Source organism: Hyaloscypha bicolor (genome assembly GCF_002865645.1).
Source record: "Hyaloscypha bicolor E unplaced genomic scaffold K444scaffold_56, whole genome shotgun sequence".
Taxonomy (NCBI): domain Eukaryota; kingdom Fungi; phylum Ascomycota; class Leotiomycetes; order Helotiales; family Hyaloscyphaceae; genus Hyaloscypha; species Hyaloscypha bicolor.
Window position 1 is genome coordinate 23,749 of NW_020194558.1, and position 27,306 is coordinate 51,054.

Consider the following 27,306-nt stretch of genomic DNA (forward strand, 5'->3'; position numbering starts at 1 on the left):
AAGGCCACAGGAACCATAGGCTCAGTAAGTGCGTGCACTCACAGAAGGCCCTGGGGCGATAGGAGTTAGTTAGCTTAAATCAGGATATCACGGGTCACGTGATGAGATCTGGGGATCTGGGTTTAGATCCAGGGATTTACAAGATCCAGAAGCAGGAAGGTTCTATATAAGTAGCGTATTTTCCTTAAATAAATAAAAGCTTTATACTTAATAGTTAATAGTATTCTTTTATACTAGTTTCGATTATAATCTTATATTAATAATATAATATATAATTCATTTTATACTTAAAATTCTTTTACTAATTCATTATTAATAAGATAGCTTTTATTATAAGGCTAACTTAGAATTATTATATTTTAAGTATTATACTATAATAATATTAGGTATTAATATATTATATTAGGCAAATAAGCTTTAAGCCTTATAGCCCACCTGATCCATTTTACTTCCTTGAACACTCCGTATTGTGCGCATTTCTATTCGAAGATGACAGGTAGTCATCAAGTGTCACACATAAGCACTGAATGCACAGCCTAATCTAGGGTTGCACTGCCTAAGTTGCTCATTTCGTTCCCTGTAACTCCGTTAATCTTCAACTGCACTTTTTGAAACGATCAGTTTCGGATCTCTTTGTATGCTGAATTCATGACAAGCTGTTAAAAAGAAATCCAATCTTACAGCCAGGCCGGGAAACCTAACTCTGGAAGTATGGAGGTTCATTTAACACCGTCGTCATCCCCGGACATGCTGGAAGCAAGGAGAGCGGAAGCCGCTACCGCAAACGCTTCTGAGAAAAGCTTCACGAATAGCCTTTCCGCCGACGAAGCATCCGTTCTAGACAAGCATCTAGCATTCTCGGCATCACCCGGGTCTTTTTTTCAACTATATCGATTTGCGACACGAAATGATAAATCCATCGTTTTCGTCTCGAGCCTATGTGCAATTGGTGGAGGGGCCGCCATGCCTTTAATGACCGTGAGTCTCCCAGTCTCTCGAATATCATATTTTCGCTGGTACAACGACTTCTGACCAAATTGTAGATTGTCGTTGGCATCTTGATAAATGGCTTCAAATCTCATGGTAACCCGGCAGTGGACAGAGAGGACTTCAATCGCCTCCTTGTGCATAATGTACTCTATTTCATTTACCTTGCCATTGGAGAGTGTGTTTTAATTTACATCGCCACCGTTGGATTCATCTATACATCCACGCACATCACTTCTACTGTCAGGAAGGAGTACTTTGCGGCGTTGTTACGCCAGAACATTGCCTTCTTCGATAATATGGGTACTGGAGAGATTGGAACTCGCCTTACAGCAGATATGAATCTTTTCCAAGACGGCATCGGACATAAAATTGTTTTGACGTTGACCGGGCTTGCAAACTTCTTCACCGCTTTCGTTGTAGGATTTGTGAAGTATTGGAAACTGACCATGATTTGCTTTGCCAGCGTATTTGCTATCATGTTGGTGATATCTGCCGGAGATAAATTGATGGTGAAGTACAACCAGGAAGGTATTAAAGCGTACGCGAAGCGTGGATCTGTTTCTGAGGAGATCTTGGGATCAATATGGAATGCGACTGCATTTGGGACGTAGGACAAACTTGCGCGTGAGTATGAAAAGCACTTGAAGAGGGCGAACCGAGCTGGAATCATACAGAAGTCGGTGCTGGCGGTAATGATTGCGACCATAATGTGTCTGGTGTTCTTGAACTATGGCTTTGCTTTCTGGATGGGAAGTCGGTTTCTTGTTGACGGAAGCGTGGACGTCGCGGATATTTTGACTATTGTTCTTGCAATTATCATCGGAGCTTTCACGTTCGGCCAGATCGGCTCGAATATTCAGGCTTTCTCTGCTGCTGTTGCCGCATCGTCAAACATCTATGCCACAATTGACCGGATATCGCCCCTGGATCCCGGCTCGGCCAGCGGCGATATTCCTTGGGAAGTAAAAGGTGAAATTCGATTCAAAGAAGTGAAACACATCTATCCATCAAGACAGGATGTGGTAGTGTTGGAGAATTGCAATCTTCATATCGAGGCAGGAAAGAAGACTGCAATTGTGGGGGCTTCGGGATGTGGGGAAAGCACCCTAATTAGTCTCCTGGAGCGATTCTATGAGCCTGTTGGGGGTACTATTCTCCTCGATGGGATTGATATTAGTGCCATCCAAATGGGATGGTTTCGCCAGCAAATTTCTTTGGTTGAGCAGGAACCAAAGCTGTTTGATGACACGATCATGAACAATATCAAGTTGGGATTGATTGGATCTGCATACGGCAATGGCTCTGAGCAGCAGCAGGAGGAAAGGATAAAAGAGGCAGCAAAAAATTCTCATGCACATTACTTCATCATGCAGCTCCCAGATGGGTACCGAACCCACGTCGGCAACTCCCTTCTTTCCGGTGGACCGAAGCAGTGGATAGCTATTGCACGCGCTATTGTGAAAGACCCAAAGATATTATGGATGAGCCTACCTCGGCGTTGGACGGCAAGTCCAAAGGGGTGGTACAAGCAGCACTCGAGGAAGCTTCCAAGAACCGAACCACACTTATTGTGTCTCATCGGCAGTCGACTATTGCGGATGCAGACATTGTCGCGGTGATGAAAGATGGGATGATTGTTCGGCATGGCCCGAGAGAGGAGATCCTGGAGAGTCCGTCGTGGGGTGGCATTTCGACACCTTCGGCCGAGCCAAATAGCAGCAGTGTGGATGGTGCAGCAAAGGGAACTGAACTTAGTCCTTCGGACCTAGCCTTGGGTAAGGCTTCTATCATTTCTCCATGCATACAGGTACATTAATTGACGCATTAGAGTGGTGGACTTCGAGAGCAACATGAGCCTTGACTTAGAAGATCCTGATCTCAAATCGAAAAGGTAAGATGTCAGCCAGAAGAGAAATGTTTAGATTATGCTATTGGCCATAGAACTCGAGAGAAGCAGCCTCCCGCCAAGAGCCCACCGAGGATATCACGCAGTCCTCGGCTGGAGGGTTGAGAAGGCACTCGCTTTGGACTTTAATCACATTCATCGCCTCCTTCAAGAAAGCGGAGTCTCTTTTGATGCTCTGTGGCCTCATCTTCGCCAACACCGCCGGGGGAGGGCAGCCAGTTCAAGGAGTCTTCTTCGCAAAGTCCGCTGTAGCACTCTCGCGTCCTCCCTCCTAATCACCTAAAATCCGGTCTTACGTGGATTTCTGGTCTCTGATGTACCTGATGCTCGGCCTTGTCCAACTTCTCTCCATGGGCACCCAAGGAGTATTCTTCGCATATTGTTCCGAGGCCTTGATCTTCCGAGCTCGTAGTCATGTTTCCCGCACGCTCCTTCGGCAAGACATTGCTTTCTTCGATAAACGTTCGACTGGGACACTCACATCTTTCCTCGCAACTGAGATCACTCATCTGGCTGGGTTGTCGAGCACAGCCCTCAGCACCCTTCTGATGTCTGCTACTACTCTGATTTCTGCCATAGTCGTCAGCTTAGCAGTTGGGTGGAAGTTGGCTCTCGTAATCTTGAGCACAATGCCGGTTGTCTTGGGCTGCGGATTCTTTCGTTTCTAGGCACTAAGTCGATTCGAAAGTGTGATGCAGAAATCTTATACTGGGTCAGCTTCATACGTATCTGAAAAGCTGCACTTGATTCGGACCACTGCCTCGTTGTCCATGGAGCACCACGGACAATGCGAATACTCAGGCATGCTAGCCTCGCAAGACCGAAAATCACTGGTTTCAAACTTGAAAATCTCGGTCTTGTATGCTCTTTCGCAGTCTGTTATCTTCCTGTGCATTGCTTTGGGGTTCTGGTATGGTGGTACCTTGATTGGGAATTCGGAGTACAGTCTCTTCCAATTCTTTGTTTACTTCGCCGAAATCATCTTCTCCGTTCAGTCAGCAGGTGCTTTCTTCAGCTTCACGGGAGATATGGGCAAGGCGCATCTTGCCGCTTTGGCCATCAAATGTCTGACGGAGCGTCAGCCAACAATAGACATTTGGAGAGACCAGGGCAAGAAATCAGGTGGAGTTGGAGATTTCGAGTTTCGAAATGTTGGGTTTAAGGATAAGAACAAAGAACGTACTTGGGTTCTCAGGCCACTAGATATTCGTATCCAAAGGGCCAGTACATTACGCTTGTAGGTGGAAGTGGATGCGGCAAGCAGCGTAAAAAATGAGTTGAGTTGAGTTGAGTAGACGTACCTACTCAACTCAACTCAACTAAATCTAGACTCTACTCAAATTCAACTCAACTCAACTCAAATATAATTGAGTATAATTAAGTAGTGTTTATGTGATTTGCCACTTCCTAATTAGGTCTAGCTTAAGGCTCTACGAGTGGCGCTAAACCTTAAAATTAATCGAAGAGTATACTTTCTATTACTTCTATTAGGTATTCTAATAGAACTATACTATATATAGACTTACTAGAACCTTCTAGTAGTAGTTATATATAAAAGGTACTAGAATATCTATTTATAAGTAGAATATACTAGAAGTTAGATTAATAATTAAATAAAGTTCTAGTATATTCTATAGTATTCTAGTAACTTCTATACCTTCTTTCTATTATAAATCGTTCTATAGTATTATAAATTAAGATCTTATAGAAGGTTCTAGTAGACCTAAGGTTAGTATATAAGAGTATACTCCTCCCTTCGAGTTATTTCTTTCCTTTCTTTATAATAATCTTACTTTATATTCTATACTCTTACTTTACTCTCTATACTATTATATATCTATAACTATACTTATATATATATACTATATATAATGTCTTCGTCTATAAATACCTCGATTAGGCTAAATCGAATTCAAAATCACCCTGATTTTGAGTTAGAGCCTATAGAACAACAACCTATTATCTTTAAAAAGGGGTTATTTTCTAAGACTTTAGACCCTCCTAAAGATAATCCAGATCTACTAGAGAACTATCGAACTATTACGGTTAAGTGTTTATATCTTAATTGCTCGTAAGTAACCCCTTTATAATATATAATAATATTATATATAATATATACTAATATTTTAATAGAAAGAAGTACCTTAAACAAAGGGTTAATAACTCTACTTCTAATTATATCGCACACTATAAATCGCAACATAAGGCCTTTAATATAGGCCGTATACTTAGTGAACTAGATACTACTAGTAAGTTATATTTCTTTATAATATTATATATATATAAATATTTACTAATTAATTAATAGATAGTGAAAACGACTCTATGGATATAGGAGAGTCTTCCCAAGCTAGTATTACTAGTAGAACTAGTAATATTAGAGATATATTTGCTAGACAAAGATCTAGTAAACGACCTAAGACCCCCGAAGAGAAATTCGAAGAGCCTATATTTAATAAACTTTTATTAGACTTTATTATAAAGAATAATATATTGTTTAAGGCTGTCTCTTCTAAATCATTTAGAGAGTTATTAAACTACCTTAATAAGTAAGTAATTAGCTCTTAATATACTATATAATATACTAATAATTTAATAGGGACGTTTCTAAGGTTTATTACCAAAAGCTTAAGGATACCTTAGTATTTAATTACAAGGAAGCTAAGGCTTCTATTATTAAAGAGCTAGAGGATAATATTAAGTCTAATAGTACTTTTTCCCTTACCTTAGATGCTTGGACAGCTATAAATCAGGACGCCTATTTAGGTATTACTATATAAGTACTCCTTATTTTATTACCTTTATTTAATATTATATTATATTATACTAATATTTAATAGACACTTTATAAATAAGAACTACGAGTTAAAGAGCTATTTACTAGCTATGAAAGACCTTAAGGATAAATACTCTGGAGCTTATTTATTAGAAGTCTTATTAGAGACTCTTAAAGACTATAATATTGAGTTTAATATTACTAGGTATATAACCCCTTTACTTTATATAAGAAAATATATACTAATATTTTATAGTATTACTAGAGATAACGCTAGCTCGAACGATACTCTATTAAAGGGCTTTATAGAGCACTATAATAAAGATAGTATTAAATTTCAAGGAGATATTCCTTGTCTAGCTCACGTACTAAACCTAGTAGTACAAGATATATTAAAGGCTATTATTAAAGACGATAGTGATATAAATAGCCAAGATATCTATAATATCGAAAATAACGCCGAAGAGGAAGTACTTCCTAATAGTAAGTCTTATATATTCTTATATTAAATTATTATTAAAATTATATACTAATTATTTAATAGATATTTCTCTTTGGAAAAAGATTAGAAAGATTATTATAAGTCTTAAATACGGACAAGACAATAGACGTATATTAAATCGACAAATAGAGGCTCTAGAGATTAAAGAACCTAGATTTCCACAACTAGGTAAGTACTTTATTACTTTATATTATAATATATTATACTAACTATTAAATAGATCAAAAGACTAGGTGGTCTAGTACTTATTATATGCTTAAATACTTCCTTAATCTTTGGCCCGCTATTAAATCGGTTATTAATATATCTGATTCTAAAGCCTTTAAAAAGAATAAGAATGTATTAAGCTTAACCGATTCTGATATAGCTTATATAGAGAAGTGTCTTAAGATATTCTCTATATTTATTAAAGCTACTACTAAGCTACAAGCCGAAAAGTATCCTACTATATACTATTTAGTCCCTGAAGTATATAAAATATATACTAGATTAGAGTCTATTAGAAATGAATTTAATGTAAGTCTATTACCCCCCCTTATATTATATATATATACTAACTTAATATTATAGTTACCTATATTTACTACAGCTATTAACTTAGGTATTAATAAGCTTAGAAAATACTTTCCTAAACAAGGGGTTAGTAATAAGAATAAAGCTTTATATCTATCTTTAATTCTAGACCCTAGAATTAAGAAAGACGGTTTAGAGGCTATAGGAATTATGGTAAATCAGACTACTAGTATCTATAATAGATTAAAGACTGATTTTGATTTGTAAGTTTAACTCTTTATTATATTATATTAATACTAATATATTAATAGATATCGAGCCGACTATATACTAGCTAATCCTCCGGTTAACGAAGCTAATAACTTAGCTATAGATAACGAGGACGACCTAGATATCTATATAGAAGATATAATAGAAGAAGAGGATGAATTAACTAGATATTTAGGAGAGAGAAGAGCTCCTAGAGAAGTAAGTACCTTTATTATATTATATTATATTATTATATATACTAACTACTTAATAGACTAAGCCTCTAACTTACTGGCTAGCTAATAAAGATAAATACCCAGTATTATCTTTAATAGCTAGAAAGTATCTACAAATTCCAGCTACTTCGGCTAGCTCTGAACGGTTCTTTAGTCAAGGAGCTAGAATTATTAATAAAGATAGAAATAGACTAAATAAGGATACTTTTGAGTATATTATTTGTCTAAAGAGTTGGGGGTTATTTAGAGAAGATAAGGAGGAGGTAATAGAGGAAGATAATAGGGAGAATATATTTGAAATTATTTAAGTAATATTATTTAGTTAGTAGTTTAGATAGTCTCCTATAGTTAAATACACGCTCTTTTATTAAAATAAGTCCTAGGAATAGTTACTAAATAAGCTATTAAGTAAGGGACTTAGTATATATATATTATATATACCTACTCAAAAATATTCAGAGTAGACTCAGAGTACTTAAATTACCTACTCAACTCAACTCAAGACAAAGTACTACTCAAATTCAACTCAACTCAACTCAACTCAACTCAAATATAATTAAGTAGCTTGATTATCTTTGGTCACGCTGGCGGCAAGAGCACTATCTTTGGATTATTAGAGCGATTTTATGATGTCTCTGAGGGAGATATACCTATTGACGGCCGAAATATCAAGGAACTTGATATCAAAACATACAGATCGCGGCTCGCCCTGGTGTCTCAAGAGCCAATCCTATACCAAGGCAGCATTCGAGACAATATTCTTTTTGGATCGGAAAGAGAAGACATAGCAGATGAGGAGATACAAAGGGCATGTGGAGAGGCAAATATCTGGGACTACATAACGTCACTTCCGTAGGGCGACCGCACTCCATGAATCTCATCCGGAAAAGGCACTAACTCTGAGTAGCGAAGGTCTCGCAAACGACTGCGGCTCCAAAGCTGTTCTTCTCTCTGGAGGGCAGAAGCAACGGATAGCAATAGCTCGAGCGTTGATCTGAAATCCTCAGATACTGTTACCCGACGAAGCTACATCAGCATTAGACAGAGAGTCTGAAGGCGCGGTTCAAGCCGTTTTAGATAGAGCGGCGACTGGAAGGACTACGATTGTGATTGCGCATCGATTGAGTACGGTGAAGAGGGTAGATATAATCACTGTTTTGGAGAGCGGGAGAGTTGGAGAAAGTGGCAATCATGACGAATTTATGGATCTGGAGGGAATGTACTGTGCTATGTTGCATAGGCAACAAGTTGAGGGAGCACATTAGGGAGTCGAGCTGAGTTTGGCTCATCTTTCGCTCATCTTTCGTTGGACCGCTTGAGTGTCTCTTCGTGTCAAAGAATGCAGAGATAGATGCTCAAGCACTCTCCTCACTTGAGGCTACCATTTAATGCCTTCAAGTGAATGCCGATGGTACACGCATGGCAGTACTCACAAAAGGGAGGCGATATTCGAGCAGGTTATTGGCACTCACGGCGTCTTTTGAGGTGGATGGTCGGATGCTGAGGAGGTATCGTGTATGAACGGAGGGCGCTGGGCAGGAACTGGCCCACTTGTATCCTGTTCCGACCAGGGAGGAGAAGATGGTTTGAAATCAAAGGCAAGAAGCCAGATATTTGTCCATTTAACGAGAAACCCATGTCCCGGTCCAGGGAATTCAGGGAAAAGGAATTTGGCGTGACATCCGAACCACGGGACAACGTTTTCCCCGTCCCGGATCGCTGCCCCGCAAAAAACAACAAGATCCCTTGGACCACGCAAGCCCTAGAACCACTTCCGGGAATGGCTAACTTAGACACAGCAACAAGCCGGCCCATCGCTCATCACTCGAATCCCAACTCTCATCAACACCCCGAACGAACCCATACATTCGACGTCGTTGAGCAGCGGATCGATTCGGGCTTCAAATCCGTCAAGAGCTTTGCACGAAGGCAAACCAAATCCTCCCCAACATCTTTGCAAGAATGGGCCCTCCCCAGTCGACCGTACCTCGAATACGTGCGCCAGCTCATTGCGGCAGGATGGAGCAATCTACAAGATCTGGACGATTACCTACTGAATGAAACCGCACAGTCTGAGTTGGTAGTTTCGGTGCTGGATATCACGCAGGGTGGCGCGCCGAAACGATGGCCAGACATACACAACGAGCTTGACTTGAAGAGGTTTATGGAATCTCCCAATCGTGGTGGTGTCAGTGTACGGCTATACATGGCAGAGTACCAAAGCTGCCCAGCTTCCGGCTTGATCGAGACTCTGGGAGGTGGTCTGAAGTTGGATCCGCGGTTCTTTCAATGGAGCATACACAGCAAAGGCCATGTTTTCACACCTTCAATGCGGCACAAAGCCCCATATGTGAGTTTGGGATTCGGTATATTAGATGCATCAACTGCTCGAACAACAGATGCAGAGAAGTTCAAGGTTCTGGTGTATATTCAGGTGCGTTCAATGTCCAAGGTGAGGGCAACCTCTAACTTCCCTCGCAGCCGGACGAGGATGGGAACGGATGGACTGGTAAGTTGGCTCCGCATCTGCCAAAACTACGCTAATCCCCCCAGGCGTCTTCCTCTTCAGCACACATACCAAGATCAATCTCTCCCCACGACTCCTCTCCGATCCTCCTCCATTTCGATCCGAGCTGCCTCCAATCACACCTCTCCGACCCAAATCCATAAGAGAAATATACCTCGAGTCCTTTGAGTCCGTCGACCTGGCACAAGTAGCCACCTCCCCTCTCTACGGTGTATCGTTCCTCCTCCGACTTGACTGCTTCCTCTGGAACCAAATCATCACCGCCATCCGCGAAGAAGATCACCGCATTCACGGCATTTCGGATACCACAATTGGGCATGCAGAAGAGATCAAGAAAACCCTAGACGTTGTGAAGCGAGGTGGAAGCTACGGGTGGTCTGGGAAAGACGAGCCAATAACGAGAGAGTGCAAGGCTGCTCTTGAGGAAGATTTCCAGCACCTGGTAGAGCAAACCAATCTGTTATGGGAAACACGAGAGAAGATGTCAGCGGTACGGCAGAGAGACAGAGAGGCGAGGTGGAATTCCCTGACCAATGCGTTTACTTACTTGTATGTGGCCATCTCTCCCAAACATTGTTGCTTGCTGACTTTCGCAGATTTGCCCCAGTTACGATTATAGCGGGAGTATACGGGATGAATGTCTCTGAAATATCAGGCAGCGACTCGAATCCGAGAATATGGCAATTTTTCGTGGCTGTCCTGGTCTTTAATATTTTGATGCTACTTGGCTTGTCTATCAGTAATTGGATTCGGGTCCAGATCAAGCATGGGAGAACAGCAGGTCTGAAGGAGACCTTTGCATTCGCTGTGGGAACACCCAACGCTTCATGATACCTCCGTCGATGTCAAATCTACAAGAGAAGAGCTCGTGCAGCAGGCAAACCTTCAGTTGCGCAGAGATTGATTCAAAGATCCAGGCGCTTCCACGAGTAAGCCTCAGGATGGATGAAAAAGCGGCATTATTTATCAGTGTCCTCAGTCAATATTTGGCATTTGGTCCAAGATGGCCTGGAACACCGAAAATTCGGCTCTGCTTTTGTTTTGTCTTCCATAAGTGAGCCTTCTGGACTTTGCGTACTGGACACTGTCATTTTGCCGCCAGTCTATTATGTCACTGACGCTGGTGATGTAATAGACTATGGAGTGCGGAGGTGAAAGCTTTAGTGTCTCATGGTGCCTGCCAAGAAACATCTGTCTTTCGGATGGATTTAGTCCACCAACGGCGTCCTGTCCGCATCCAAAAACCTGCAGCCGTCTGTGGTTAGTGCAAGGCGATTTGCCATTGAAGCTTTCTTTCCGATGCCCCGATTGAACTCAACCCGCACTCATGCTTGATCTGCACGCTTGGCTTTCGGGAATATTCGAGCTTAAAACGGAATTTACCCTTATGGTATTTGAGACGCTAGCTGACAATCCTACGCATCATTATCAACGACCCGCTGAAGGAAGGGGAGAACTTGGATGTTCACCGCTGCCAGGAACGAGCTCCTATTCACCCATGATGTCAAGCTCATGCCTCTTGGCGATCGCGAGGGATGTATATAAACTCTCCGCCCTTCACCTTCACCTCAAATTTTCCCTTCCTCTAAACACCCTACCCAATTCTTACTCCGAGCATATTGTACAACAGAATGCGCTCTTCGTCTCTACTCCTTGCATCTGCCGGCCTAGCCGCCGCAGCACCCTTCTCTTACCCACTGGCAAATGGATTTCCAAATCTCAATTCCACCGAGATGGAACAGGTTTACAAGCTTGCCGGTGGGACCCCACCCAATGGAGCCCTTCCTAGCAGCTTGAAGCCAAACGGTGTCCAGGCACTCCAACTCATTGCTGCCAATGAGCTGTTTGAGGTGGCGTTTTTCACTGAGCTCGTCCACAATATCACGAGCAAAGTGCGCGGGTACAGCGATGGCAACCACAAATATATCATTGATACTCTCACTTCCGTTATCAATGTAAGCCAAATTTACTATCTCTTTAATTCGTGCCGGTGCTGACTCGCATATCAGCAGGAAGAAGTCCATGTTCTCGCCGCCAACGGAGTCCTAGCCAGTGCAAACAAAACCACCATCCAACCCTGCCAATACGACTTCCCTGTCTCTGATTTCCGCTCCGCGATTGCTCTCGCGCAAACCTTCACCGATGTGGTCTTGGGGGTCCTTCCCGCTGCACAAGGCCTATTTGCAGCTGATGGAGGAGACGAAGCCGCTCTTGTTCCTATTGTTGGATCGATCATCGGCCAAGAAGGACAACAGAGCGGCTACTACCGTTTCCTTCAGAAGAAGGTTGCCTCGGCTGCTCCTCTTCTCACAGGTGGCGCCCCGCAATTTGCATACACAGCCATCAGCCAGTTTATCGTGCCAGGCTCTTGCCCAAACATTGAGGTAATTGGCCTCAAGGCTTTCCCGGCCTTGACTTTAGAGTCAACACCAAGGGCAAACAATAGCGTGCAGACGTTCTCCGTATCCGGAGCCGTCAGTGCTGCGAATGCGACTTTGGTGTATATTTCAGGGCAAAACTTGCCGGTTAGTGTGCGGGTTAGCAATGTCACGATGGCGGGCAACAAGACGACCTTCGCGGCAAGTTTCCCATACCAGAGTGGTTTTGATAGGGGACTCACACTGGGCGCCTTGGTTGCGGGTGCGAACAAGAGGTTCAATTCTACTGCTGATGTGGCAGCGAGTACCTTGTTTGGGCCAGCCTTGATCGAAGTTGACTAGACGAGCTCAGCGCATAGGTTGGAAGTCTTTGGATGTACGGAATGCCGGGAGAATCGGAGATTGTGGAGCCTAATGTATATTATTATAATTGGACGCATGAGGTCACGGAGAAGCTTCACCTTAGTCTCAACAGTTTCTCTTGACTGGTATGCGCTGAGTGGCTCAAGATTCTTTCTTTACAAATCTTCAAATGTGTTTGTCATTTTATTCACATGGATTTATGGTCGGTAGAAAGGCAAGTTTCTGGCTTATCTTCTTGCCTCCGTGAAAAGCGGTGGTCAGCATCTGGAATCCTGTGATCGTGATCCACATTGACTATTCGAGAGAAGGCAATGGTTATGGTAGGGAAATACCCTAAACGTCGACTCTTACTTACTCCTGGAACGGATTACGAAGGCGCACAGTTTTGAAAATCGTCCACTTCGCATTTCGCTAAGCCAGTTCCTCGAAAACTGTCCCCTCGTCTTTAAAAAGTCGCAATAAAACTAGGATTTATGATCCTAGAATTTTAGAATCACTAAAATACAATGGAAAGGTTCTTGAGCTTCTCCTCTTTTGCCTGGAGCTGAGTTTAAAGTATTTGGATGGGGCCACGTTGCGATGCGCAATTTTTCAAAGTGTGAGATTTTGATCTTCCCCACCCCACTAAAAATGAAACGGTTTCAAAACTGTGCGCCTTCGTAGTGTGGTTGACTATGGTCATGCCCCTTTGCTGACGTGCTACTTTGCTGACATGGGCTGCCGCGTTGCTGACATACTGCGTTGCTGACATGCTCATTGGCTGAAATACTCATTGGCTGAAATACTCATTGGCTGAAATACTCATTGGCTGACATGCTTCCGCTAGCGGTTAAATGGATGACTCGTTGTCAATAATGTTCGGGAATTTTCAAACTCGCGTAGAAGCAGCCACACTTCTTCACCTGCTTGAATGATGTAATCAGCTATTATTTTTGATGACAAGCGACGATTCATATTTGCAGGTGTTAGTATCTTCGTGGATGACTGCAAATGGGCAGTGCCAATCTTTGTTCTAACGAGACGCATACTTATTGATCTCTCGGCAAGGAAAACTCCATTCTGCTTCGAGGTGAACTGTTGAAAATAGACAATTTGAAGAGATCTAGTTGATATCCCAAAATCGGAATCTTTGCGAAGCTGCGTCCGATCTTACGAAGCATCAACATTCATTCACACGATGGAGGTGCGATTTACTCGAGCTTCGTCTCACTTGATTCCCTCCGCGAGCGAGCTTTCGTCAATTTAAAGACGTTCTTGCGCAGCTTTCCCTTCTCACTTTCTGATCTCAGACAACAACCCTGACCAGAGAAGAACCATCAACTGCCTCTTCAACTCCCCCTTCAACTCATTTTTCACCCCTTCCTATATATCTTTCCTCGTTTTCGCCTTCAATTCCCCTTGCGGTTTCCTATCAACTCCGCTTTAACAATGCCTTTTATAATGAATGTTGCGTCTCAAACCACCGACGACCGCCAGGTTGAAGCCTTCGCCGATGCCAATGTCTGGAGAAGGTCCATGCCAACCCTCTTCAACCCCAAGACTCACCTCTCATATGTCAAGCCAACTGCCGTTCACACCATGAAGAGCTTCGGACTTCCCGATATTGGTGTCGCTCCCATCGCAGCGTCTGAGCCCTTCCAGCTGTTCAGCCCGGAAGCGGTTGATATCATGAGAAAAGAGGCTCTTTCCGACATTGTCCAGGAGAAGCATTTCTTTGGCTGCGATCTCGCGCCATTTCAGCTTCGTGGCTATGCCGCTGAGTAAGTCCTCCATATTTTATTTTTCATTGATACACAACCAACCGCTTCGCAGACACGCCAAGTTCTCCTTCGAAGCGTGGAGCCACCCCGACGTTACCAGGATTGTCTCAGAGATTGCCGGCGTCGACCTCGTTCACAACATTGACTACGAAATTGGACATATCAATGTCTCCATCCCAGGAAAGAGACTTGATCACGAGACTGTCCCCGAGAAAGAGAGGGATGCGGTTGTTGGTTGGCACAAGGACAGCTATCCATTTGTCTGTGTTCTCATGTTGAGTGACACGGCCGGGATGGTAGGTGGCGAGACGGCGATCAAGACGGGCACGGGTGAAATCAAGAGAATTCGCGGTCCACAGAGAGTGAGTTATTCACTCTCTTCTATCGAAGAAGAACCCACTGACCAGAGAAGGGATGTGCCGTGGTCATGCAAGGCCGCTACCTTGATCATGCAGCTTTGCCTACCCTCGGTGGCCAAGAGCGAATCACCATGGTTACCTCATACCGCCCTCGTTCCCCATTTGTCCGGGACGACACCCGCCTTACAACCGTACGACCCACTTCCCACCTGCCCTCCCTGTATGGACAGATCCTCGAGTATCAACTTGAGAACACCGAGGCTCGAGTCCGTCATATGTTGAAGATGATCAGGGAGGATATGCGGGCTGACCGGGTTAACGTGAAGGCCGTCAAGCAGTTCCTTGGTTTTGAGATCGCTCAGCTAAGGATTCTTAACAAGGAGGTTGTGGAGGAACGCTTTGTCAAGAAGGGCCATGTTGCGGAGGCCGTTGCTGCACAGCGAGCAGCGGAGGAAGCGGAGAGAAAGCAGTGTGAGTGATCTGGAATTGTTGACTAGAGCGGTTGAAGAGAATGATGCCGGGTTACGAACATCTTTAGATTTCCCAGCAAAGTGTATTATTATAGTTCCTGATATTTTACTTGACGATTTCGCAAGACTTAACCCTAGCAGATGTAAGTGTAATTTGTGCATTCTAATTGTGTCTGGAGCTTGTGAGAAAGGTCGTCTTCTGTTTGTTTTGGCCTCGGGTGAGACAAGAAGCACTGGTGGCATAGCTCTCTTTGTTCCTGCCAGAGTGCAATACCCACCAGTGCCACCACAAACAGTTCATCGCCATTGCGGGACTGATTGCTAGAAGAGCCTGAGACGGCAGATGTTATGTGTACTTCGACATTGGGCCGGCAGTAGGGCTGTATCGCATATCCTCTCCGTGGTTCGTTGACTGACGTTGTATGGATACGATATCAGTAAAGCTGAAACAGACATATATCCCCCCTACGTCTGTGTTGAAGATCTCATTCCTCTGGCTTACGGATTCAGCCTCTCAACTTCTGTCACCGAGACTCTTGAATTTGCAAGTTTTGTCCTTCATCATGAGTTTTACTTTCATGTAAGGCATTTGTCCCTTCTCGTGGTGTCAGCTATATTCATTTTAATTAGGTTTGCAATTTGCTACCCTCTGGATTTCTGCTCGTCGCAGCTCATCGCAGCATATGTTCCACCGTATAGGTTAAAATCATTGAGGCTTCATTGTATCTCAGCGCGAGATAGATTTCCGGCGCGAGGCAGCGGAGCAGGCCCTTGATGTGAGCTATCCCTCCAATTTGTGTGACATTTTGTTTAGTCGTTTTCACTAGTATAGATGTTCTTGTATCGTGTAGTGGATGGTAAACTTGACGATTCCGTCAACTCAGCGATTACTTTGTCGTCCATGTGACCACGTCCACGATACAAAAACTGCAGTGTATAGTTTATTGCTTGGCTTCGCCTTCAGCTTCCAAGGTGGTACCAATGGCAGCTGAAAAAAAATGGTGCTAGGTGATTGAAGACTAGGCAAACTCGCCAGACATTGCTAGGCGCACTTCAACCAACTGAGCAAGGAACATTCTCTTTCGAGTTGAAATGTACGAGCATTGGAGAGAGACCGGCAATATACCAAGGATCAAGTCAAAGATTGTGAATGATGCAGATAAGGAGAAGAGTCAGAGTTGTTGAGGCCCACCTTCAGCCTTGCTCGATGACGATGTTGTATTCCGTACTTTCCGCAGCTGTGGCAGTGCAGACTTCGAGCCCCAGTAAACGCGACCCGGAGAGCCTTGCAGGGCGCACCAGCCACACGATCAACCTCACTAAAATTGCGAGGTTGCTTCTGGAGCTAACAGTGATTGGAGAGGTCATGGCACGGCTGCGGCGGTCGGGCAAGGAAGGAAAAGCAAAGCGATGCAGAAGACAGCGAAGGGGGCGATCTGTAGATGATGTGACTGTCAGGACTCAGTACGAGAGAGCAGCAGCAGAGAGGGTCGCGAAGTTCTGCTACCACTGCCACCAGGACGCGATCTGGATTGCAATGGAGATGCCAAGCAGTGGACATCTCTTGGCAATCACAGCGATTGGAGGGCGCACAAATGAGAATACCTGCTTTGGGGCACCTTGGCAGCGTGGAATACGGAGGCAAAGTCAATTTCGATGTTGTCTCCTGCCGCTCCCCGCGCATCGTAAGTTTCGTAACATACTTTCTGGTGTTTTGTTAAGATTCGGGGCCGCTACGATAAACAAACGCAGTTCCTGGAGTCGCGTGCCCATTGCAAGTACCGACGCGCTGGCCGACTTTTCCATTGACCTCAACGGAGTGACATCCAGCCCTATCAACTGCCGCCCACCAGCCACAGCCCACCAGCCACAGCCGGAGCACTGGGACGAGATCTTCCGAGGTAGAGTGAAGCTTGAACGAGATTAAGAGGTGCTTGTTCTCAGGGACGATTCACATTAGTGATCGCCAAGTTATGCGTGGGTCTCCCTCCCCTCTTTCCTCGCATCCATGATCCATGATGCCTCACTTCGCGGAAACATCGACATCACGTCACGTCACATCACATCACCGGATTCGAAAGGGTCACCGCTCGCGCTTGAGCTGTCGTGGTCCGAGCAAACACCGGCAGCTGCCCACGCCGTCGGTGCGAGATAGACATCAGTATCACCAAGACATCTCATCTGGCTTCAACAGCGCATTTGTGCGCTCTGGATACTGTGTTGAGGCTGCTGCGAGCTGTCACATACATTCACTCGCCTTCCTGGGGTGCTCTGCGCCACTCCGTCGCCTTCATCGAATCAGCAGCACACGAACGCGAATATCCCCCATAGTACAGTAGTCGCTCCTTGGCATCAGTTCAGCGTCACAGCTGCGGCGCACACACTCCCTGCAGCTGCTGCAGGCTTATCTTAGGGCCGCAGACACCGCCAATTGTGCCAGAGTGCCAGAGTGCCAGTGCCAGTCATCACCAGTCGCCTCTGGTGCTCTCCTCCTGCACCTCTCTCCTATTTCAACCTCACCCTCCCCCCCCCACGCCCTTCCAACGGCACCACCCCTCATCAATTCCTCCACGGACACGAAGCTCTCGCGTGTCTCTACATCGATGAAGAAAGATTCGTCCGACTCACTCTCGTATATAGATCGCATTCGCTCTTGGGCTAAATCCAAAGCGCATGGCCCCTCTCCACTCTCCAAAAGCTCGAGCCGAACTCCGACTCTCCCCCTAAGCAACTCGACCACTGCTTCGAATGTGAATGCCCTCCGAAATGACACAGTGCCTCCCTTCCCCTCGACCGACGCACATGGCATCGCGCACCAGTCTTCAAGACCAACCGCGAACAACGTCGCCGACAATACATCGTCCGATAATCCGCCACCAGCTCCACCTCCGCAAGCTGATGGGGAGGGGGCTGTCATAGAGGATGAAGCCCCCAAGAAACACAATGTCGCAATGCGTTTTTGGCTCACGGGTAAAGCCATCATGCTGTCTAGCTATATCAATCTCTTGCTGGTCTTTGTCCCCATTGGCATAGCTTCCAAAGCTGCAGGCCTTCAACCGGGAATCATATTTGGTATGAACGCGGTTGCCATCATCCCGTTGGCAGGATTACTCAGTCATGCTACCGAAAGCGTGGCCAAGAGGATGGGCGATACCATTGGCGCACTAATGAACGTTACATTTGGCAATGCTGTGGAATTGATTATTTTGTATGGCAAATCCCCTGATGACGCAAGACCTCTGCTAACTTCCCCAGCATGTATGTCTCCCAAGAGAGATCAAGACAAGAAAGAGCGAGAAGCCCTCTTAAAGGCATTATCATATCAATCGCGTCCCATATCATCCGTCCCTTTCTTTCGTTCCCCATGCACGCGTGACCTTTACAAGACCTATGCTCACCTGTTTTCCTAACTGCACAGCATTGCTCTCGCAAAGGTGCGTCTATTATCCAAAGATGGTTGGATCCTGCTAATGAGGTCAGGGTGAAATTCGTATTGTCCAAGCCTCCCTCCTCGGCTCCATTCTTGCCAATTTGCTCCTGATTCTAGGCATGTGTTTTTTGATTGGTGGACTTCGTTTCCGTGAGCAGGTAGGATGCCCTTGAATGTCACAACAAAACTATGCTAACCTCCCCAGATCTACAATAGCACTGTCACGCAAATGAGTGCATGTCTACTCAGTCTCAGCGTCATGAGTCTGCTGTTGCCTGTATGTTACTTGTGTCCTTCGACGATTCCGTGCTGACCCTCCAGACCGCTTTCCATGCTTCCTTCAGTAGCGACCAGCAAGTCAAAGCAACGAGCTCAGTATTGAAAGTCAGCCGTGGTACCAGTGTGGTAAGTAACTTTCAGCTATCCTCTTTCACCAGCTAACGGTTCAGGTCCTCCTCCTGGTCTATGGGATGTACCTTCTCTTCCAACTCAAGTCCCACGCATACATGTACGAGTCGACCCCTCAACACATCATCGACGAAGAGTCTGCCCCCGGTCCAGTAGCAGCATGGATGGAATCCTCCTCGGACGACAGTTCTTCCAGCTCCAGTTCCGACTCCGACGGATCCAGCGGTTCGAATACAACCGCAAAGCGCATTCGCCGGATGATGAAACCTGGACGCCGTCGCCGCAAGTCAAGTTTCGGATCTAAGGAGACCGCTGATGTGATGGACGCAACCCGGACTCCATCTTTAGGCACCAGTTCCATCTCTCCCCTGCCAACCGATCAATTCACCGAAGAGCCAGCATACTTCAGTCATCGTTTTAGTGCTATTGACGTCGCTGAAGATGGAGATGACGAACATCCTCGCCGTAGCCGCAAGAATTCTGTCCACACGATGTCTAAGAAAGAGCGGAAACGCGAACGAAAGCGCCAAGAGAAGAAGAACCGCAAGAAGGCACGCCGTCACGGAGACGATACAATCGCTGAGGGAGTTGACACCGCGACAAATGAAAAGGCCGCCGAAGACTTGGATGCACCCCGTCGTGTAGACTTCGCAGTCGTGGAGCCTCAAAGCGAACTAGAGATGCAAAGTGATGCCTGGAAAAGCAGACACTCCACTCTCAGCAAAATTACGACGTCCATCCGTCCTAGGATCCCAGAGACCTTCTCACAGAACGTCTTCACGCAGCCGACGCCTAACACCGAACAAGCCCCAACCGCTGGACCTATCCCTCGTGTCCGTTACGGAATTCGTCGTACAAACTCGCTGCCTGACCGCTTACACCAGACATTCAGCGCCCCCGCTGGCCAAGGTCAACGAATACCGCCAGCAGGCGTCTCATCCATGGCCGTCACAGCCAACAACGAAAAGCCCGAGGGCGAAGAAGAGAACATCTCCCGCACCACCGCCATCTTCCTACTTCTCATCTCGACCGGCCTTGTCGCCGTCTGTGCCGAGTTCATGGTCGACAGTATCAACGCCGTGGTATCAAGTAACTCGGGTCTCAGCGAAGCATTCATCGGCCTCATCATCCTCCCCATCGTCGGCAATGCCGCCGAGCACGTAACAGCCGTGACCGTCGCCTCGAAAAACAAAATGGATCTCGCGATCGGCGTTGCAGTCGGCTCATCCATCCAGATCGCGCTCTTCGTCACGCCGTTCGTGGTGTTGCTGGGATGGTGCATGGGCAAGGAGATGTCGCTCTACTTTACGCTCTTTGAGACTGTGAGTCTTTTTGTGAGCGCGTTTATTGTGAACTTCTTGGTGCTGGATGGGAGGTCAAACTATCTGGAAGGCGCGCTGCTGTGTGCGGCGTATGTGATTATTGCCGTCGCGGCGTTCTTCTATCCGGAGGTTAGCGAGCAGAGTAATCTTGGTGGCAACGCGGAGGCCGCGAATAAGATGATACGTGCGCTGTTTGCGGTGTAGTGGGAGATGGGAGGAGTCGGTGGTGGAGGATAAATTGTAAGACAAAAGATGACGGGGGATGAAGTGAGGGGAAATGGGGTTGGGGAGACGATATACACTCTTTTGGTACTCGGGATCTGGAATTAGCATGGATGGATGGATTGCTGATTTGGGATGAGTTTCTTCTTTCGTTTTCGTTCCCTTGACGATACTTAACTCGCCATCTGTCGATGCATGTCAGCTCAGCTCCATCGCAACGCAGGAACGGCCTCAATGCATCATGGATTTCTATGACTCTCTCCCCGTGGCTGTTTTCCCGTTCGATACGTCGTGGGGTCGGGTGAAGCACCGCAGAGATGTGAATGTGAAGCAGCAAGTTCCTGCAGCCCCGGTCTCACCCTATCCTCATGGATGAGAATACTATCTTCTACTAAGTGATCTGGATCTGTTCGCGAACATGGAGGTTGAACATTGCATCCCATTAGCAGGGCTGCTTGTCATTCCCTGCTGAGAGCCGTGTACGTGATGTTCATTTCTCTCGTTGGCAGCAACCCGAGTTAAGCGGCAAGTTAGATGGAACGATAGATTCGATATTCCTAGGTCCTTGCCTGTCTGCCTTGGTGTTCAAGATTCCGTAAAGATTGTTGAGAAACCATGTTATTGCAAGCACTCAGTACCCATCCAACAGGTATTGGCTGAGCTTTGTTATGCTGGTGGAGTATGAACTTGGTTTCTAGGGAGGGGAAACATCGCAGCTATATAGATCGCCAGACGGAAAGAGGCATCACAATGAGCTATAGGTATCCACACTCTGGTCTCTCAAGTAATTCGTATAAATAAATCAATTCATACCAATATAGCGCCAGCCGCCCGTCTCAAAGCCTACTTAGATGCAATAATAGAGGAAGAGTAATTCAGTATCCTCGTATTAATACTTCAAGGCATCCCACTTCTATATATTGTAATCGATATTAAAGTCCTAGACCACTCGCGGGCAAAGCTAGCCAAGAGCTTTTCTTGGCTATTAGTATTTCTTAAAATATTTCATAAACCAAAGGAGCGAAATATTAATACTATAATCAAAGTTGCATTGGTAAATTATGGCACGCCACTTTTTAGAAAGCATATAAGTAATAAGTATAAGAAGATAGTAATGCCTATTCGTAGTGCAAGGTTTGCCAGAGTACTGGCGCAAAGACCAATATAAAGAGAAGGGAATTGAAAGCAGAGGGGGAGCATCGCGTCTAGACGAGAAACTACTAGTCGCGGAGGACTGCGGAGAGAACATATCTAGTACGGTTCTAGATAATAAATCTTCCGTTTTATAATGCTAGAAAACAAGTGAAATGGAAAGAAGAAATTCAGGAACGATCTGTAACCTGAAAACCCCTGCAAGCGGCCGACCTCCAGAAGTGTAAGCTAAGGACGGCCGAGGCAACGCAATAGCTGTTGAAATCCCGAGCAACAATATGTGCTATATTATCTCTGCCGTAGTCTTGGACACTTCCCAGCGTATTAGGGTCAGCATCCAATGCTTCAATGAGCGTAATTCGGGTGAGCTCGACGGCAGTGCTTTCTATTGGAAAGTGATCGATATATTGGTGCAAAATCGATATATTGGAGGTTGACAATCTGTAGAATGACTAGATACAGGAGAGTAAAGAGTAAAACAGGAGAGGAAAGTGTCTAAAGTACAGTTCTTATACCCATTAGCCTTCGGCGATATGGGTGGCGCTTTCCTCCGATATATTATAAATCAGCTGATAAAGCAGATGACTATATATTAGTGAGCGTTCCCTGAGCTTCCATATTGAACCATTATAAATGAGAGTAGTGGCGGACTAAATTAATGGTTAAACCTGGTGCTGGAAGGACTGGAAAGCTAGCTAAGCTAGCTAGTTCAACACTTTCTTTATCTATTCCGAAGAATGCAACGGGGCTGTTGAATATCCTTGCGGACAGCAAAAATTCCAAGACAGTGTAATGTGCGAACGTCACAGCAGGAGCAGCGACAGCTGGGTTTATCTGGTAAAATAATCTTTCGGAGCACCGCGTGCCTTTTGCTCCTATACAAGCCCAACCCTAGGACCTCCCCTAATCCTCTAAGCCTCTATAAGATCAGACTAACTAATAACGTGTCGACGATATCACTCGGAGCATGTTAATAGAATTAGTGCTCTACTCCCTCCCTGACCCTTCTGATAGCGGCGATGATAGATGGACCGATGAGAATATGGCTAAACTGGAGAGAGAACTGGGGTGCGCTTTGGAAGAGCAACAAGAAGATTAGATATAAGATGTAGAGGCAAGGAATTCAATTTGCCAGAGTGCAATATTCAAAACGTCTTCCTGGACAATTCTCGCTGAGGAGTCAAAGTTGAACATTTCTGAGTGACAACACTTCGCCTGCATCACTGCTACGCATCCTTTCATTTCCAATCAGCGCTGAAAGCTCACTCCCACTCTGTTCCGCAACACTACTGCGCTGGTCCATTACCCGGCCGTATTTCTTTCCCGCCAGCGGAGCTTTGAAACCCCCATTGTCATCAAAGACGAACCCGAGCTGCGTTTCGGAGATCTCTCCAACCTTGACAATATGTTTGTAGGTGTCTAGCCGAGAGATGCCTGCGCATGTGCTTTCCGAAGTCTCAGTTGGAGGTGAGTTGATAGCTAGAACGACAACCTCACAAATGGATTGTAACCCACGATAGTTCCATCCGGACCGAATAAAGAGAATCATGCAGACAACTGCAATCAAAACATGAGTTAGAAGAATTCCAGCAGCGAGGCGTCGGGTGAGACCACTCATTGAATAGCTATATCCGTAGCGAAGCAGAGTGGCTCGAAACTCTGTAGTGTTATGGTCCAAGCTGAATTGCGACAATGACACTGACACTATATTATTGTTAATGAAAAGGCCCCCACCAATAGATCCAATGTTGTCGAAAGTTGAAGAGTTGTCATCTGTAGGGCCCACCATTTTCTCCGTTTTCATGCCAATCCTGCTTAGTACGTCGGCAAAAAAGATGGATACTGGAATACCCAAAGGCAGGTTCCAGCCAGATGTGTAAAAGCCCATATCAACGTTTACGGCATCGGTGGGCTGTGGGTCATTCATAACCTTAGTGGCAAGCTGTCCAACTGTTGCGTTGGGTGGGAGTGCTGAGTTTGCCCAATCAATATCGAACTTGATCGCTCGAACGGTTTTGTCCGCTAGATAGCCCCGGTTTTCCACTACGGCATTCGGATAGTCGATACTTGGGGAGTGAATAAAGGTGTCTGGGAAAGGGCCTATATATATCTCCACAGGCTGCCAGTATGCAAATAACGAACAGGTTACGACCTTTGCGGAATATCGGAAGGATTGGTCGGACGAGTTGAAAAATGCAGCAAAGACAACTCCAATAGAAGGACTGAGCTCGCCGATATCTGGCGGTGCAACCCACAGCGTTGCACTCTCGGTTGAGTTATTCCATATAGCTAAGAGTGGGGAGGCATCAGAGGACCGAGTTTGATTTCCATCTAGAGGGAAGGTCAACTGTGACAATGGATCCCCGGGCAGCTCATAAGGCTGAGTCTCCGCAGGGTCAGCCTGCACACCCACTACTTCGTAGAGTGAGCCATTCCACCACTCGTAACCCATGGTTCTGCAGGTAGTATATATCGCAGGGGCTAGGAGTTGGCTGCCTTTTGGCATCGACAGACTCCATTTCACGTTATGATCTGCCTGACCACTCCACTCATTAATGGCGACGAGGAGGTCGTCAGCAAACAAAGGAGTCGTTTGGCTCAAGGACGGCACTAAGTAGTCAACCCATCCGCCTAAAACCGTGGCCCCTTCAACATACCGATTGTAGGTTGAGTCCGCCGTACCGAGCGTCTGAGTTGTAAAATTCCATGAAGAGTTCAGTACCCAGGCCGAATGTTCGAGGTCGAAAACGGAAGAGATACTTAAGAAACCGCCGAGAGGACAATAAACAGGGGCGGTTTCAACCACGGGGTAGTTGCAATCTAACGGAAATGAAGCAGCATTAATATAAGTTGGCCAGAGCGTAGACTGGTTTGCACTGACAAAGTATCGAGGATTGTTGATGTTCGATACACAACAGTTCTCTGTCGGCTGATAGCTCCACCAGTCCACAGAAGGCAACATTAAGATAGCCGAGGCGGGGCCAACAACGGCTCCCAAGAGAACCATGACAATAACTAGAATAACCAGCCTGAAGCGACGGGTTTTCAAGCTACTAGCATAAACTGTAGCCCAAAGACCAGGGCTCCAGAGCGAGCTGACATCCGTAACTTGGAATCCCGCAAGCAGACTACCAAGTGTAACTCCTCCACCTTGTAAAAGCTCGTATTGAACGTGTTTGAGAACGATCGCAGATAGAGATGAAGCAATGAGTATCTCATGCATTTTCGCGGCAAATTGGAGAGCATTGAGTCGTGCACTTTGATTTGAAGCTCCCACGGCCTCGTAATAGACGTTGGAGAAGTTCAAGAAGAGTAGGACAGAGGTAATGGTGCTTGGTATCAAATGAATGAGACAAACGCCAATACTTTTCCATCGGTCGTGCCTCACGATTTCTTTGGGAGCTTCGGCTCGCAAGGAGCGGTTGTGGCGGATGGCGGAAAGCAGTTCGATGCGGAGGAAGGGCCAGCAAATTAAAGACGCAGTTGCGGAGATACATGACTTGAAGGTTGGGGGGGAGCTTTTCCTGGCGCAACTTATTGCAGCAAGTGGTAAAGATAGAAGGACTGATGGAATTTGCTTCAAGAAGGTAACGAATCGGGGAAAGGAATTTCGTGCGTCAGATCCCCGAACTGTCTCACGGCCAGTGGTAGAAAACGCATTTTGAGTCGGCCGATATTGGTGTGTTCTTCGGAAGAACATAGTTCAATCGGAGATGATTATTTACGTCTATCCATCAGAAATGTACATAAGGAGAGAGAAAGAAGGAAATTGGGAGAGAGCAGAGCGATTACATGAGGCTGCAGGAGGAGGTTCGAGAAGACAGCGCATCTCGGGCGCACTTGCGCCTCCACAAGGATATGAAACGAACAAATCATTTGGAGGAGCTCGCACTCCGACCCTTGCGGGGCCTCTGATCGTCGTGGGGGTCGGGGATTCTGTCACCCTGATTAAATGTGGCCCATTCACAAGTAATTCACATATTCATCGTCAAACTACTGTCAACAACTTCCAACCCTCCCCTTATTACGAAGTACGACAACCCAGAACCCCGCCCCAGCACTACAAAACATACCTAAACCTCGGCCCATCATTCTCATCACCAACACCCACCTTCCCCTCCCCATCTACCCTCCTCGCAACGCCATACTTCCTATCCAGCTTCTTATTCTCCCACATCAGAAGACACCTCAACCCAAACGCTAACACCCCATTAAACAGCATAAACCCCACACAAACCCACATCCTCAACCTATAATATGGGCTATCCTTCGCCGGATACACTCTCGTGCCTAACAACTGTCCACACTGTCCCACAAGATTCAAAATCGCAATCCCGGTACCTCTCTTCGTATTACTTCCCTGATTATTCAGAACCCAAGGCAGAATATTGCACTGCCATCAGGATTACACTGGACCGTGCGCAGGTAAGCGAATCTTCTCAGCCAATCAAACTGTCAAACCCGTTGATTTAAGAAATCTGATTCGCTGTATTTTTGATCACGGAAATGCAATCCTGATGACAGCGCAACCGATACAACAAGGAAAGATTCCTGTGGCTGCGAAAACACGCCGAAGTAGCGGGGCTTGGTGGCGGAGGTACTGAGGACGCCACCGAGCTAGCAGACAAAACACGGAAGCAAAAATTTGAAAATCAAAAATCACGAATTCGCGTATTTGCAATCTTTAAAAATTAATTAAAATAGAACCACTTAGCGTTTTACTTAAACTTAAGTAATTCCATATACTCTCCATTAAACTAGCATACTTTTAAATAATTAGTTTTTTAATTTTTTAATATTTTTTTATAAGTAAATCTTATATGCCTTATTTAATTTTATTTATATATATACTTTACTCTTACTTTTATTATTTTTATTAGTTTAATAAATTATATTATTCTTATTTATTCTCTTTTTAATAGCTTTATTTATATATTCTTATAATATAATTTTATTTACTTTTAAAAATAAAGTTTTTTTTAAGCCTAAAGCAAATATTAAAGTAAAGAGTATATATATACTTAATAAGAAAAGTATTTGGGATTTATACTTTTATATTTTTATATTTTTATATTTTTATATTTTTATATTTTTATATTTTTATATTTTTATATTTTTATATTTTTATATTTTTATATTTTTATATTTTTTATTTTTATTTTATATTTTTATATTTTTATATTTTTATATTTTTATATTTTTATATTTTTATATTTTTATATTTTTATATTTTTATATTTTTATATTTTTATACTTTTAAATAATTTAGATTACCAAGGGCTATTATAAGTTATATAATAGGCGCTTAGAGTTAATTATAAGAGTAAGTGGTTTATTTTAAATAATTTTTAAAGATTGCGAATTCGCAAATTTCAAATTTTCGCTTCCGCGTTTTGTCCGCTAGCTAGGTGGTGGATAGGGCGGCCTCACTACACGATGCCGTCGATATCCAATCTCCAAACTTATTCACAAGGAAAGCCGACAAGGAACCGCAACCCCCACCTTATTGGTCCTATTCCTAAGGGAAAAGGCGGACAACAACATTCCACGCACCTTCCCCCAACCCAAATTCAACACCAAAAAGAGATCCAACCACCAAGCCAGACCCCTACGCACACCTCTGCATCCGCGGCATCCTCGCGACCTCCACGCCGCAGTGGGTCTGGAGCAACGCTCACTGCCGCACTGCCGCGCCTCGCTCTTCACCATCCCGACCAGCTAGCTAGGCTACACGAAAGCACGT

At 45.1% G+C, this 27,306-nt stretch overlaps 7 protein-coding genes across 7 annotated transcripts; 5 read left to right on the forward strand and 2 right to left on the reverse strand.

Moving 5' to 3' along the window:
- Positions 1 to 747: 747 nt before the first annotated feature.
- On the forward strand, positions 748 to 8,437 carry K444DRAFT_642295 (P-loop containing nucleoside triphosphate hydrolase protein; the record flags this gene model as incomplete). Its single annotated transcript, XM_024884719.1, has 10 exons — positions 748 to 978; positions 1,107 to 1,597; positions 1,640 to 2,447; positions 2,477 to 2,660; positions 2,948 to 3,157; positions 3,260 to 3,510; positions 3,565 to 4,133; positions 7,737 to 8,024; positions 8,080 to 8,113; positions 8,180 to 8,437. 10 exons carry the CDS (start codon positions 748 to 750, stop codon positions 8,435 to 8,437), a joined length of 3,324 nt encoding a protein of 1,107 aa, XP_024737977.1.
- Positions 8,438 to 8,952: 515 nt separating this feature from the next.
- Positions 8,953 to 10,530, forward strand: K444DRAFT_526671 (uncharacterized protein; the record flags this gene model as incomplete). The annotated part of the gene is made up of 4 exons (XM_024874563.1): positions 8,953 to 9,606; positions 9,654 to 9,681; positions 9,726 to 10,248; positions 10,296 to 10,530. 4 exons carry the CDS (start codon positions 8,953 to 8,955, stop codon positions 10,528 to 10,530), a joined length of 1,440 nt encoding a protein of 479 aa, XP_024737978.1.
- An 800-nt stretch (positions 10,531 to 11,330) lies between these two features.
- K444DRAFT_628165 (putative sexual development protein) lies at positions 11,331 to 12,419 on the forward strand (the record flags this gene model as incomplete). Its single annotated transcript, XM_024882887.1, has 2 exons — positions 11,331 to 11,654; positions 11,709 to 12,419. The coding sequence occupies 2 exons, from the start codon at positions 11,331 to 11,333 to the stop codon at positions 12,417 to 12,419; spliced, it is 1,035 nt and encodes a 344-aa protein (XP_024737979.1).
- Positions 12,420 to 13,955: 1,536 nt separating this feature from the next.
- On the forward strand, positions 13,956 to 15,038 carry K444DRAFT_526378 (uncharacterized protein; the record flags this gene model as incomplete). The annotated part of the gene is made up of 3 exons (XM_024874536.1): positions 13,956 to 14,200; positions 14,253 to 14,562; positions 14,610 to 15,038. The coding sequence occupies 3 exons, from the start codon at positions 13,956 to 13,958 to the stop codon at positions 15,036 to 15,038; spliced, it is 984 nt and encodes a 327-aa protein (XP_024737980.1).
- Positions 15,039 to 17,632: 2,594 nt separating this feature from the next.
- Positions 17,633 to 20,393, forward strand: K444DRAFT_526680 (uncharacterized protein; the record flags this gene model as incomplete). Its single annotated transcript, XM_024874564.1, has 5 exons — positions 17,633 to 18,359; positions 18,505 to 18,617; positions 18,665 to 18,736; positions 18,781 to 18,864; positions 18,909 to 20,393. 5 exons carry the CDS (start codon positions 17,633 to 17,635, stop codon positions 20,391 to 20,393), a joined length of 2,481 nt encoding a protein of 826 aa, XP_024737981.1.
- Positions 20,394 to 22,681: 2,288 nt separating this feature from the next.
- On the reverse strand, positions 22,682 to 23,158 carry K444DRAFT_611358 (uncharacterized protein). The gene has a single exon (XM_024879925.1). The coding sequence runs from the start codon at positions 23,110 to 23,112 to the stop codon at positions 22,744 to 22,746; it is 369 nt and encodes a 122-aa protein (XP_024737982.1). The 5' UTR covers positions 23,113 to 23,158; the 3' UTR covers positions 22,682 to 22,743.
- Positions 23,159 to 24,368: 1,210 nt separating this feature from the next.
- K444DRAFT_662262 (uncharacterized protein) lies at positions 24,369 to 25,263 on the reverse strand (the record flags this gene model as incomplete). Its single annotated transcript, XM_024886685.1, has 2 exons — positions 24,369 to 24,383; positions 24,445 to 25,263. Coding segments are annotated over 2 exons (834 nt in total), but the record flags the coding sequence as incomplete, so codon positions are not given.
- Positions 25,264 to 27,306: the final 2,043 nt, after the last annotated feature.

Excerpts from the sequence above, each read along its gene's own strand:
- K444DRAFT_611358 (XM_024879925.1), bottom strand. The coding sequence starts at position 23,112 with ATGATTCTCTTTATTCGGTCCGGATGGAACTATCGTGGGTTACAATCC.